This window comes from Saimiri boliviensis, chromosome 14 (assembly GCF_048565385.1).
Source record: "Saimiri boliviensis isolate mSaiBol1 chromosome 14, mSaiBol1.pri, whole genome shotgun sequence".
In the NCBI taxonomy this organism is placed as follows: Eukaryota; Metazoa; Chordata; class Mammalia; order Primates; family Cebidae; genus Saimiri; species Saimiri boliviensis.
In genome coordinates, this window is record NC_133462.1 from 11,538,367 (window position 1) to 11,552,682 (window position 14,316).

The 14,316-nt window shown below is 50.2% G+C and overlaps 1 protein-coding gene across 1 annotated transcript in view; it reads right to left on the reverse strand.

Moving 5' to 3' along the window:
- Positions 1 to 1,617: 1,617 nt before the first annotated feature.
- PPP5C (protein phosphatase 5 catalytic subunit) overlaps positions 1,618 to 14,316 on the reverse strand; it is a 39,086-nt gene continuing 26,387 nt past the window's right edge. The window contains exons 5-13 of the mRNA XM_003940266.4: positions 8,298 to 8,363; positions 7,884 to 7,982; positions 7,063 to 7,168; positions 4,655 to 4,797; positions 4,437 to 4,524; positions 3,508 to 3,548; positions 3,230 to 3,408; positions 2,322 to 2,403; positions 1,618 to 2,181 (exon numbers count right to left, since the gene is read on the reverse strand). Of these exons, the coding sequence (XP_003940315.1) occupies positions 2,119 to 2,181; positions 2,322 to 2,403; positions 3,230 to 3,408; positions 3,508 to 3,548; positions 4,437 to 4,524; positions 4,655 to 4,797; positions 7,063 to 7,168; positions 7,884 to 7,982; positions 8,298 to 8,363 (867 nt within the window). The 3' untranslated portion in view covers positions 1,618 to 2,118. The remainder of the gene's footprint in view (positions 2,182 to 2,321; positions 2,404 to 3,229; positions 3,409 to 3,507; positions 3,549 to 4,436; positions 4,525 to 4,654; positions 4,798 to 7,062; positions 7,169 to 7,883; positions 7,983 to 8,297; positions 8,364 to 14,316) is intronic.

Sequence of the window (14,316 nt, forward strand, 5' to 3'; positions counted from 1 at the left end):
TTATTATGTGGGAGTCTAAGTCTCTTTATAAGTCTAGTATGTCTGCGTATTCCTGTATTGGGTGCGTATATATTTAGGATCTTTAGCTCTTCTTGTTGTTGCATTGATCCTTTTATCATTATGTAATGTCCTTCTTTGCTTCTTTTGATCTTTGTTGCTTAATTGTAACTTCTGCTTTTTATTTATTTATTTTAGCTCTCTGTTTGGTTGGTAAATCTTTCTCCATCCCTTGTTTGGAGTCTTTGTGTATCCTTGAATGTGAGATGGATCTGGATGCAGCATACTGATGGGTTTTAGTTTTTTATTCAAATTGCCTGTCTTTGGATTGGGGGACTTAGTCAATTTAAATTTAGAATTAATAATAATATATGTGAGTTTAATACTGCCATTAGCTGGCTATTTTGTCCATTAGTTGATGTAAATTCTTCATTATATTGATGCTCTTTTTGGTATTTTTTTAGAAAGGCTGATGCTGTTTGTTCCTTTCTATGTGTAGTGGTTCTTTCAGAAGCTCTTGTAAAGCAGGCCTGGTGGTGATGAAATCTCTGAGTGCTTGCTTATTCACAAAAAACTTTATTTTTCCTTCACTTGTGAAGCTTAGTTTGGCTGGATGTGAAATTCTGGGTTGAAAGTTCTTTTCTTTAAGGATGTTGAATATTGGCCCCCACTCTCTTCTGGCTTGTAGGGTTTCTGCTGAGAGATCTGCTGCAAGTCTGATAGGCTTCCTAACTAACTGGCTGACTCCGTCAGGTCTGAAGCGCCCTCCTCACCCTCCCAGCAGCCATGGTGGCTTTCTGTCTTGCACTGGCAAGCTGGGCTCGTGCCTGTCTTCTTAAAGCCATGTGCACTTGCCTGCTGGACCCCAGCACACCTGCCCCTAGAAGGCGGTGCACTTGCTGTGGGGCGGACAGGCCTTAGAGAACGCCTCCCCGGCGCCTACACGGAATCAGGACTGCCATGGCCTCATGTCTGCCTGGGAGGCCTCCACTCCTGGACTCCGCCCTGCAGGAGGCATCTGCAGTCGGCCACCCCCAGTTCCACAGGAGCAAGCTGAGTCCAGAGGAGCTCACACTGGAAAACAATCTCTCTGGAGGGCCAAGCCCAGCGGGGCAGCCTGAATGGGAGCCAGTGTTGCCCATGACTAAGAGCCAACAGGGAGTGAGACAGGGGTCCTGTGGTCTCCTGGACAACTGGAGATGTCTGCCTCATCGTGTGATGTCAAGAACCACTGCTGGGCCTACCCTGCGCAGGGAGCAGGGCTTCCTGGTGAGCCATGGGCAGAGGGAGGGTGGCAGGGGGCAGGGAGTGGCACCGTCATACTTGTTGCTGGGGCCGGCAGAGGGGGAGGAGCTTCTTCAGCTTCCGCTAGGCTCTGCTCGGTCCTGGCCTCATCAGCCCCACCCAGGCCTTGTCTCCATACAAATGCACTGTGGGTGGGGCCTTCCCATCAGGCAGCAGAACTCTCTCCAGCGGCCCAAGGTGCTGGGTGGGTCAGCCCTGAGCTGGGTGGGCCTAGCCAGTGGGACTCACGGCCTTCCCACCCTCCAGCTCTGCTGAGGAGGCTGACAGTGACCCCAGCCAAGGCAGCTCCCGTGGCTCCACCATCCAGAGTCAAGCTGACTTCCATAATGACTTTATTTTAACATATTTAATTACAGACATAAAATAGCTGGGGAGGGGGGTGAGCCCCAGCCTAGCCCCACCATGGGGCTACAGGAGGGGAGGCGCAGGCGAGGCCCCCCTGCTGACCCTCTCTCTGGGGGTCTTCCTATGACGGGGCCCTATTGCTTGAGTGGGGGAGGAGCCATGCAAACGAGGAGAGCAGGGCAGCCACTCGGCCCCACCCCACCCCGAGGCCAGCGTCCCCACAGAATGCCCGGGCTGTGCCCCCAGCCCCAGCTGCTCCATCTCCTTCCTCTCTGTCCAGGGAGCAGGCCCTCTGGCCAGCCCGACTCTGCCCCTACCCCCTCTGCAAACCTAAAGGGGAATAAATACAAACTTTACAAAGTAAAAGGGGGTCCAACGTTGCCCTGCGGCGGGGCCTGCTCTGCCCTGGCCCGGGCCTGGGTCCAGTGGGAGTGGAGGGGCCCTGGGGTGCAGGCCACCCCGCCCGTCGCCTCACATCATTCCCAGCTGCAGCAGCGTGTTGGCGTAGGCCATGGGCTTGACGTTGGGATGAGGCTGTGGAACCAGAGCAGGCGGCATGGACAGAAGTCAGAACGGAGCCCCCGGCGTAACCCTCCCCTGCCCCTTACCAGGGTCTCTGCCTCTTTGTCCCCAGGCCCGCCATGGGAGGGGAGGGGGCCCTCCGGGGGACTCACCACTGCTGTGAACTGGTGGAACTGAGGCCGTAGGTCGGAGCCCTGGAGGTGGATGTAGGAGGCTTTGTTCCCCATCTGGTCGCTGCAGGGACAGAAGCAGAGTGGACAGTGTGGTCAGGGCTGGAGGCTTAAGAGAACGGTCGGGCAGAGAAGGAACAGAGCCATAACAGACACAGACAGACAGCAGTGGGAAAGACAGGAATCCACAGGAGAGAACGGGAGGGGCAGGACGACGCAGACAAGAGGGTGGCAGTGAGGGAAGCTGGAGCAGGGAGGGGCAGGGCACAGCCCACAGAGGTGGATGTTTGCCGAGACCCTGCTCAGGATCTGATCACGCCTCCAGCTTTGCCCACCCGGAGCCGCAGGGAACAGAGGAACATGTCACATAGCACCACGGGGACGCAGTCAGCCTATTCTGTGTCTCAGTCTAGGACACAGGTGGCTAGAGCAAGCAGGATGGGAGTGGGGAGAGACAGGAACCCACAGGAGAGAGACGGAAAATGCGGCCCTTGTTTGGGTTCCGCTTGGAAGAAGTCAGCGGGAAAACACTCAGCAGAGACAGGAGAAAGAGAAGTTGGTGGGATTCAGGTGAGGGCAAGGGATCAGCACTCCGTTTTAAAAGCATGAACGTGGTACTGTGGTTTAGAAAAGAGCCCTTTCCTTCTGAAACGTGCTGGGGAATCACAGGGAGGAAGTGAATCCCCCGGGGCTTGCTGTAACCCGGTGTGGCTGGTCTGCGCCTGCAGACTGGGCCCCACTGGTGCTGTGCAGGTGGGGGACGGTTGTGGGGGTGTTCATCATGCTCTTTTATCTGCTCTTGCCTGGTCTTTGAAATGTTCCATCACAAAAAGGCAAAAGAAAGACCTGTGGCTTGGTGGAGGCCCGAGGTGGGAAAGGCAAAGACATACCAGTAGTTGGGGGCAGAGAAGACAGTGACACAGCGGCCTCCATGAGCCACCTCGTAGCCCTCTGCCTTGACCTCATGGCTGCGGATGATGTAGTCCAGGTTGTTCTCTTCCAAGAAGGCCTTGGTAACGTCGGGCCCAAACTGACAGCTCACGCCCCGCTTGCTGACCGAGCGCCCGTTCTGAGGGTGGGCAGGTGGGACAGACGGTTCAGGGTGACTGTTTGCCTCCACCCTCTGCCCCCAGCCACATCCGCCAGCCCTGCTCCCCACCGCACTCACCTGTGGCTGAGGATCTGACCAGAGCAGGTCACACATGGGACCTGGGGCGGAGTGAAGGAAACGTTAGGGACTAGGCCACCTCCTGGCCCAGCCATGCGCTCCCACCATAGCATAGCCTGGCGGGGAGGCTGGGCAGGGGACATCCATCATGCACAGGCCTAGTCCACCGTGGTTCTGAGCCACCTCCACCCTCTGCTGATCTGCCCTCCAGACCCCATTCAATCTACTGTGGCATGAAGCCAGATGGAGCTTTCACTGTCACTATTCAGATCAGGCCCTCTCCTGCTTGAAGCCTTTGGTGGCTCTGCATTGCCCTAGGAACAAAGTCCTGGCTCCTGACTGAGGCCTGTAAGGCTCCACAGGATTTGGGCCCAGTTAACACCACGTCCAACGTCGGCCCTCAAGGCACAGCCCTGCCTGCGCGCCGACGTCTCCCTGCCTTGGGACCCCTCCTTGAGCCTAGAATGTGCTCGCCAGGCTCTGTGCACACAGGTGCATCGTCTTCCTGCAGTGTCAGCTCAAACCCCGCCTCCCTAACCACTCGGCACCAGCCCACCCCATCTGTGTCCGCTGCGGCACTTACAGTGTGCATGTGCACGCGCACCTGTTGGTGAGGTCTGCAGTCACTAGGACAGGAGCCCCAAGACCTCTCCTCCCTCCAGGGGGCCACAGTGGAACACACATAAATAAGGACAGGTATGCTCACTGCTCACCCAGCCTTCAGCCCGCAGTCATGACCATGTTTGCCACTACAGCCCCATGAAGGAGGTGCACTGGCCCAAGTCACAGGTGAGGGAACTAAGGCTGAGACCTGCTGTTCCTTGCCAAGGGCACAAAGCCCATCCTCTGAGGCAGGGCTGGGTTGCAGGGGAGATCTGAACCCACGCCGCCCCTTTCTGCTGGAGATGCCTGCCCCCATTTCCGCTCACCTGAATCTGGGGGTTGCCGATTTCGCTCAATTTTCCGGATGTCATCCAGGGTGACGCCATCTTCACTGAAGAGGCCTCCGTGCATGATCTGGGGAGTTGGGAGATGCTGCTGTGAGGGAAAGTGCCAACCACCCACAGGCCCCAACTTCCCTCCCCAGCACATCTGCCCAGATGTGGCTGGGCAGGGACCGCACAGTTGGGCCTCACGCCGTCCTCACCAGCACTTTGCCGTTGATGCACTGGGCCAGTGGGAGCCACTCGAACACCTCGCTGAAGAGCTCGTACATCTGGGCTGTGTACTTGGCCTTCACCTCACCCTCGAAACCATAGATCTGGTTCATGTTGTCCGTCTCATGGTTGCCTGGCCAACACAACAGAAGAGAAAGCTCAGCCTCCAGGTACATCAATGCCCCCAGCCCGGAGCCCTCAGGGCTCAGAAGTGTGGGTGTGTCCCCTGCCCCGTGGGCCTCAAGCTTCCCATTGCAGTACCTTCCAGACTGCAGGCCCCAAGGGGGTATCTTGACAAAAAGTAGGCCCATGGCTGTGCACCATGGCTCGTGACTATACTTCCAGCACTTTAGGAGGCCGAGGCAGGAGAACTGCTTGAGCCTAGCATTTTGAGACCAGCCTGAGTGGTATACTGAGACCCCTCTACAAAAAATTTTAAAAATTAGCTGGGCACAGTGATGCATGTCTGTAGTGCCAGCTACTTGGGAGGCTGAGGTGGGAGGATCACTTGAGCCCATGAAGTGGAAGCTGCAGGAGCTATGATCACACTACTGCACTCCAGCCTGGACAACAGAGCAAGACCCTGTCTTAAAAACAAAAAGTAGGCCCATCTACAGAGCAGGTGCCCCAGCCCAGCCCACCGTGAGCTCCATCCTTCTGTCTCAGATACAAGCACTCGGCCTCCTCTGCCTGACTGCTTGTTGCCTCCTGCAACGAGGCCCACAGTAGGGGCTTCCTGAGCTTTGACCCCATGCTGGGTGCTGCTGCGTGAGCTCTGTGAACCCAGGGGCACCAGCATCAGGCTTCGCTCCAGCCAACTGCTTACCTCCCCACTCACCTCGACCCCGCCATGGGCAGGGCCTCCCCTGTATGGCCCTCACAACCTGGTGAGCTCTTCTTGTCTAATCTCATCTGGACACCAAGAAACCTACATTTACAACACCCCTTGGAACCCCACCCACACCCCATGTCTTCTGAGTCTCACAGCCAAGTCCAAAGGGGAGCTCCTCAACTCCTGGCCCCACCTTGCTCTTATGTCTCCCCATCTTTGTCACTGGCAGCCGCAGCCCTCCAGATGCTCCGGCCAGAACCTTAGAGGGCCCCTTTTGACCCCTCTTTGTCTCACAGCTGTGTCTGCTCCTCCAGCAATACTCTGGGCTCTACTGCAAATTTCTTTCCCTCCCTCCCTCCTTCCCTTTCTTTCTTTCCTCTCTCTCTCTCCTCTCTTTTTGAGACGAAGTCTTGCTCTGTCACCCAGGCTCAAGCGATTCCCCTGCCTCAGGCTCCTGAGTAGCTGGGACTACAGGTATGCGCCACCACGCCCAGCTAATTTTTCTGTATTTTAGTAGAGATGGGGTCTCGCCATGTTGGCCAGGATGGTCTCGGATCTCCTGACCTCATGATCTGCCCACCACGGCCTCCCAAGGTGCTGGGATTACAGGCTGCGCCACCGCACCTGGCCTCTGGTCTTGCCCTGCTGCTCACACTGGGGTGCATGCTGTCATCGTGGCTCGCTGCAGCTCAGAGTCCTGGGCTCAGGCAATCGTCCTGCTTTGGCCGCCCAAGAGGCTGGGACTGCAGGTGCACAGTGCCACTATGCCTAGCTAACTTTTCTTTTAGACTGAGTCTTGCTCTATCACCCAGGCTTGGAGTGCATGGTGTGATCTTGGCTCACTGTATTGTGCACCTCCTGGGTTCAAGCGATTTTCCTGCCTTAACCTCCCAGGTAGCTGGGATTAGCGGTTTTTCTGCCCCAGCCTCCAGGTAGCTGGGATTACAGGCATGAGATACCATACCCAGCTAATTTTTGTATTTTTAGTAGAGACGGGGTTTCACCATGTTGGACAGGCTGGCCTCAAACTCCTGGGCTCAAGTGATCCTCCCACCTTGGCCACCTTGGCCTTCCAAAGTACTGGGAGTACAGGTGTGAACCAGCACACTCAGCTCCAGGCTCTACTTCAGTCAGGAGAACCCGATCTGCCCCGAACCTGAGTGTGAGGGGGCGCACTGCCTCGCCAGCCGTCCCTTGCCCCTGCCCTTGGCCCCTGGTCTGGGTACTCAGTCACTCAGCTTGACGTGACTGCCAGATTAGGGCCACTCGGGAGCCTGTTTCATGCCCTGGTGAAAACTAGAAAAAGGGCCCCCTCTTCAGACCCTTGTTTGCCATCTGCTGAAAAATGGTCAGAGTAAACATCCATTTCTACGCTATCTATGATATAAATGCATCCTTTGGTGTGATGCTATTGTGCAGTGCACAACACACTCAGCCTTACAAGGCTGCCCTGCACATGATCTCCGAATCCACAAAATAAATACAGCTGCAACTATTATCCTTGCAGAGTGAGTGCCCCACCCAGGAACCGACATTGAACCCAAACCTTGTCATTTCCCGGCTTACCTCGAAGTAGATGAAAGTGATCTGGGTACAGGAGCTTAAAGCCAAAAAGGGTAAGGATCACTTCTACAGAGAAGGAGCCTCGGTCCACAAAGTCACCATTAAATATCTGTCCTGCTAAGGAAAACATGGCAAGTGTGGAGGGGGTGGGGTGGGGGGGGGTAGTACGGCACTGAGGACCCTACCTCCTGTCTCCCAAGAAAGCCAATGGCGGGGAGGTGCGGGGACCAGTCCACCTGCTTCAGCTCTCCCCAGAGAGGCCTACAGCCACAGGGGAGATGGGACACGGGCCATCCCAACCAACAATGCACAGGCTTAGTGGGCCTACAAGTGCCCATTCATCAAGCAAGTATCATAATATGGGCAAATACTTACACAGCATCAAGTGTGGGCCAGGCCCTGTTTTAACTTATCCTCTCAATAACTGATTAGTAACAGGGTTGTACATATTATCCTTTTACAAATAGGGAAACTGGCATCAAGAAGTAAAGTAACCTGCTTTGGTCACACAGCTGGGAAGTGGCAAAGCCAGGATGGAACCCAGGTGTGGCCAGTGCCAGGTGCCATTCAAATGCTATCCTGAAGCAGATGAAGACACGCCCAGAGAGACTGAGCTCCTAGCTCAGGTCACACAGCAGGTAGGTGGTGGCCCAGGCCTGTCGGAGCCTGGGGTACGTGGCCAGCCTGAGCTCCACCTGCACCTTGGTGCCCCATCATGGCCAGGCCTCTCCTTTCCAAGGTCCTGTCGTTTCCCTGGTAGGGGCTCCTCCCGCTCCGTGCACATCTGAGGACAGGGCGAGGGTTGGCTCTGCTGAGAAGGATACATAGGGGTTGGTCTCCGAGGGTAAACCGTTGAGCTCGAATATGTTGAGGAGGTCATAGAACTGGCCATGGGTGTCCCCGCACACTGTAATCTTCTCTGTCTGAAAGAAAAGAGGCCACCGGAGAGGGAGGGGCCCAGAGAGAGACGTGGGGAGGGGGCAGAGGTGAAGGGAAGGGTAAGAGTTCACAGTAGACCGAGAAGAATCATGCAAGAGACACAAGCAGGGCACACAAACAGAGGGTGGGACAGAGACCCAGAGGCCAGGAGAGAAATGGGACATTCAGGAAAGAAAGGCACAGGGGTGGGGTGTCAGGGAGAGAGGGAGGTGGATCCATGAGTTCCTGAGCTCTGTGGCCCCTCCCCAGCCAGAGAGCCCACCCCGCCAGCCCTCCCCGCACTGCCCCACAACTCGCACCTCTTTGAGTGTGGTTTCCACGAGCGTGCTCAGCTTGGAGAGGACCTCTTTGACCTGTACCAGAATCTGGAAGGCAGGGCAGACTCAGTGGGAGTGGCTGCAGGGGCTGCTGCCCAACCCTGCCCCGAACGCCTGGACTGCCCAGGAAACCCTGCTGGGCTGAGGATGAGGGAGAAGCAGGGAGAGAAGAAAAAGGGCAGGGGAAGTCTGGAGGAGTGGGTGCAGGCCGGGCTGGAGGCAGCCCGCAGGCTTCTCAGTGGCCCGTGCACTGCTGAAGCATTGTGATTGTTTATGAAAACCTGACTCTTGAATTATCTTCAAATACTCAGCATCGTGAGGAAGCACATGCATGAATCCAGATTGCAGAACATTTTATAATAGAAATGGCCAGGACACAGCTCAATGTCACTATCATGGAAGAGTCTCCCAAAAAAGAAGTGAGACTTTCCAGGTAAGAAGAGGTAAAAGGGCAGGTCGTATACAACACTGGTGCTTTTAATGGACCTGGATTTTGTAAAGGCCTTTGTAAAAAGGATGTTTTTAGGAAAGCTGGGGGAATTAAAATAGTCATAGGTGTCTAGAAATGCAGACGATTTTTTTCACAGATTGGAGAGACCTTGACAATGACAAGCATATTTGTCAATGTTTCCAGATTTCCCAGATGGCCTGTGGATTGTCTGCCTTAGTCAGTATTACTGTATCAGTGAGGAACTTCTAAGGCAGGACAATTCAACTGTGGTCATACAAGATAATGTCTTTGTTTTTGGGAGATCCAGGATATGAGGGCTGCAACTTACTCTCAAACGGGTTGGGGAAAAAAAAGGTATACACATCCATATACATACATAAGTAGACAGATACATAAAGTGAATGCATTAAAATGTTCACAAGTGCTGAATCCGGGTGAAGGGTGTATAGACGTTAACTGTACTGCTCTTTCAATTCTCTGTAGGTTTGACAATTGCCAAAATAAGTTGGGGAAAAAAGTGTTAAGAAAACGTAGGAGGCATCTACTTCTAGACAGAAGGTAGAAAGTTACAAAAGACTGCCTCGCCCTAACATGAAAACAAGCCAAACAAGCAACCACAACAAAAACAAAAAGCCATCTGAGAGCTGGCAATGCAAAGGGACTTAAATTCATCAAAATGCAGACAGGACAAGCCCTTCCTTGGAGAAGGAGCCCACAGCTTTCATTCCGGTGCAGGCAGGAGGGCTGAGTGTGAGGGGAAATCAGCAGAAGTTCACAGGCATGGGGGGTCTGGCCTGACAGATGAGGACCCCAGGGAGCCCCAGCACAGCCTGCCTCTGGTCCCGCCAACTCCCTCACATGGGCTTCATGGAAGGCTAGGCATGAGGAAGTGAGGTTGAGAGAAACCCCCTGAGGTACAGAAGTGGGGGTGAGACTGGAGAGGGGAGAGCGCCCCAGCCACCCAACAGTCTGGTGGCAGGGCTGAATACCAGAGGTCCCCTACAGCTCCAAAAGCTAGTGACTTTAAAACATAAAGACATCCCTGGCAGTCTGCCAGTGCTAAGATTCCAAGCTCTGCTGAAAGGAAAGTCCTGATTTTACTCTGCACACATTTAAAGCTGGTGGTAAAGAAACTAACAAAAGCTGCCCCTAAACTACAGATGGGGTTCATACAGCCCTTCCCTCTTGTGGCTGAACAGAAGAAATGTGTGTCATTTTCTTATTTAAGACAGGGTCTCACTCTGTCACCCAGGCTGGAGTGCAGAGGCTCAATCATAGTTCACTGCAGCCTCAACCTCCCAGGCTCAGGTGATCCTCCCACCTCAGTCTCCTGAGTAGCTAGGACTACAGGTGCCAGTCACAACGCCTGGCTAATTTTTGTATTTTTTTGTAGAGATGGGGTTTCTCCATGTTGCCCTGGCTGGTCTTGAACTCCTGGGCTCAAGCAATTTGCAAACCTTAGCCTAGCCTTGCAAAGTGCTAGGATTACAGGTCTGAGCCATGGTACCCAGACTACATGTGCCATTTTCTGAGGAAAAACTTCATTTACCTTAGTCTCTAATGTTCTTTTATACAAAATGCCTGGCATAGAATAAAACTATAAGATACAGGAAGAACTGATAACAGAGCAGACTCAGATGACAAGCCAGAACCCAGAGACTGAGCTACCAGCTCAGATCACACAGTAGGTGGGTGCTGTCCCGGGCCAGATGATGGAACTACCAGACAGAGACTTTAAGATAACTATGGTAAATGTGTGAAAGGACTTGGTGGAAAAAGTAGACAATATACATGAACATATGGAACAAAGGGATGAAAAGTATATTTAAAAAAACCAACTAAATGAAAATGCTACCAATAAAAAAATACAATATAAGATAAGTCATTCACGTGTTAGGCTTAACAGCAGTTAGAAACAGTCAGTGAACATAAGGACAACTGAAATTATCCAAACTGAAATACACAGGAAAAATAGTGAAAAGAATTTTAAAAAACCCAGATGCTTAAGATCTAATAGTATCAAATGGTCTAAAAAGCATGTTATTAGCTTTCCAAAAGGAGGGGAGCAGAAATGGGAAGAAATATAAGAAGAGACAATGGCTAAGAACTTAAAACTAATGAAAGATACTAACCTACAGATCTAAAAGGCCCAGTGAATAAATAAAGGATAGACTCAACAAAAAGCACATCAAAGCCCATTATACTCAAATTACTAAAAACCAAAGATAAAATCTTAAAACCGGTAAAGAAAAAGGAACAAAGATATGAATGACTGCTCACAGAAACAATGGAGGTCAAAAGACAACAACACATTTAAAGCACTAAAATAAACAATGTCGACTAGAATTCTATATCCAGCAAAGATACCCCTAAAAATGAAGACAAAAAAAAAACATTTTCAGGCAGACCAAAGCTGAGAGAATTAGTCTAGAGCAGATGTGCACTGTAAGAAATGCTAAAAGTACTCAGGCAGAAGGGGCATGATACCAGATACAAGCCCACATATGGAAGAAGAAACAGTAAGAGAAAGGGTAAGCATAGAAGACATTTTCTGTGCATTCATATGTATATTCCTTTAGAAGACCAGTGGATATTTAAAGAAATGACAATGTATTTATAGCAGATGCATAAGTATGACATGAGCACAAAGGTTGGGAGAAATGAAAAGGAATCACTGTAAGATTCATTTTTTTTTTTCCTGAGACTGAGTCTTGCTCTGTTACCCAGGCTGGAGTGCAGTAGCGTGATCTTGGCTCACTGCAACCTCCGACTCCTGGGTTCAAGTGATTCTTGTGCCTCAGCCTCCCGAGCAGCTGGGATTAAAGGTGTGTGCCACCACGCCTGGCTAATTTTTGTATTTTTATTAAAGACAGGGTTGTAGAGACGGGGCTTTTGCCATGTTGGTGAAGCTGGTCTCAAACCCCCGACCTGAAGTGATCTACCTGCCTCAGCCTCCAAAAGAGCTGAGATTACAGGTGTGAGCCACCATCCCTGGCCATAAGATTGTTATATTTTCCTTGAAGTGTCATGTTATTATTTTAAAGTAGAATGGGACACGTTAGATACACATTGTAATCTTTAGAGCAGCCTTTTTCATCCAGGGTTCTGGGAAACGATAAAGCCTTACAGAAAATATTTTCAGTGATATTTGCTAAGTTCTCCCAAGGCAGGCGCACAGATTCACAGGAGAGAAGTGAATTCACTGTGTATACAATGGATGCCTAAGGGAGTCAGGGCTTAACTCTCTCACTAGAGCTCAGCTGAGAAGGGCTGCTCTAGTACAACCACTGAACACTCTCCATCCCTCCTCACGCGCTTTCACAAGTTCACAAGTATCACAAAAAATTCAATAAAACAGATGAAATGCTAAAAGATTCCTGATTCACACAAAAGTCAAGGAGCAACGGGGAAAAAAAAACGGGACATACAGAAATGAGGTATCTAGACAGTAGATTGAAATGCAATCATATGACTGCTGATAGTTACATTTAATATAAATGAACTAAACACTCCAATTAAAAGATAAAGATTGGCCAGGAGCAGTGGCTCACACCTGTAATCCTAGCACTATGGGAGGCCAAGGTGGGTGGATCATCTGAGATCAGGAGTTCAAGAGCAGCCAGCCTGACCAATGTGGTGAAACCCTGTCTCTACTAAAAATACAAAAATTAGCTGGTGTGCTGGCGTGTGCCTGTAATCCCAGCTACTCTGGGGGCTGATGCAGGAGAATCGCTTGAACCTGGGAGGTGGAGGTTGCAGTGAACCAAGATCACGCCACTGCACTCTAACCTGGAAAAGAGCGAAACTGTCTCAAACAAACAAAAAAAAAGTAATGACTGTCCCACTGCATAAAAAGGCAAGACCCAAGTATATGCTGTTTAGAAGAAAAATATTTTAAATATAAAGATATCAAATGAGTTAAGTACAAAAGGGTAGAAAAGTTATATGGTACAAATATCAAGTGTAAAAAATCTGGTCTAACTGTATTAATAACAGAAAACATGGATTTCAAGCCAAAAAGTACTGAAGTCACTTCATTAGTCAATTCATCAAGAAAGCATAACAATCCTAAATGTGTACCTAATAAAATACAGGAAAAAAACCTGACAGAATTATAGGGAGAAACAGGCAAATCCACAAGTATAGCTGCAGCTTTTAACAGCCCCCTCTCAATAAATGATTGAGCAATTAGAAAAAAACAGGCTATAATAGATTTTTAACAGCAGTCTCAACCATCTTGAACTAATTGACATTTATGGAGCCCTATGACTAATGACTGCAAAATACACACTATTTTCCAGTACACACTGCATGCTTGCCAAGAGAGATCCAAAAATAGCCCCAATGGAATCATTCAGTGTGTGTTGTCTGACCAAATTAGAAATTAGCAACATCTAGAAGTCCCCAAATATTTGGGAGTTAAACAATACCCTTCTCAATAACCTGTAGGTAAAATCAGAACTCATAAAGAAAATTAGAAAAAAAATTCTAACTCGATGATGAAAATACAACATATCAAAATTCATGGGACACAGCTAAAGCACTGCTTAGAGGGAAATTTACTTTTAAGCTCTTTGCGTAGAAGACGTAAAATTAACAGCACTAATATCCATATTAAGAAGCCAGAAGAAAGCAAATTAAACCTCAAGCATGCATAAGAGAATAATGAATGAAAAATCAAACAAAAAAGACAATAGAGAAATTCAACATGAACAATGAAAACATGTTCACAAAAGAGACTTGACTGAGAAGGTTCACAGCAGCTTATACTTATAAAAGCTACAAAGTAGAAATAACCCAAATGTCTCTCAAAAGAAGACTGCATAAACAAATCACCGGCTGTTCAGACAATGGAGAATGTGAACTGCTGATACAACATCCATGTATGAATCCCATACACTCTGGGTCGCGCGAAAGAAGAGACACTAACCACTGAAAGTCCATGTGACATTGACATGAAATTCAAAACCAGGCAGAATTAATCTGTAGTGGTGAAAATCAGATCAGTGGTTGCCCCTGGGATGGGAGTGAGGGATGACTGGAAAGGGGTCAAAAGGAGCCTTCTGGTTGGTGGAAATGTTCTGTAACTTGTTTGGGCAATAGGCATATAAAACTATAAATACTCATTTAACTGGACACTTAAGATTTGTGTATTTTACTGTGTATTAATTATACTTCAGTTAAAAACAACCAGCAATGTGGAGACGACTCCTCTCTCACCTTAAACAATGTGGTCATCCTAACAGCTGACCCATTCAGAGCACTAACCGTGTGCTACACACTATTAGGAGCGCTGATGTGGACTACATGCACTTACTCCTTACAACAGCCCTTGGAAGAGACAACATGATTATCCCCACTGTAGAGAGGAGGAAATCAAGGCACAGAGAGGTGAAGCCATCTGCCCACAGGCGCACAGCTAGTATGTGGGAAGGCAGATTCGAACCCAGGCCACCTGGCTCTCTAGGACCCATCAATTGGCAGCTTCCACACTGCCTGCACACTCCTGTAAGTCACTTCCCTGTCAACCTGACTCACAAGGAATCCTGC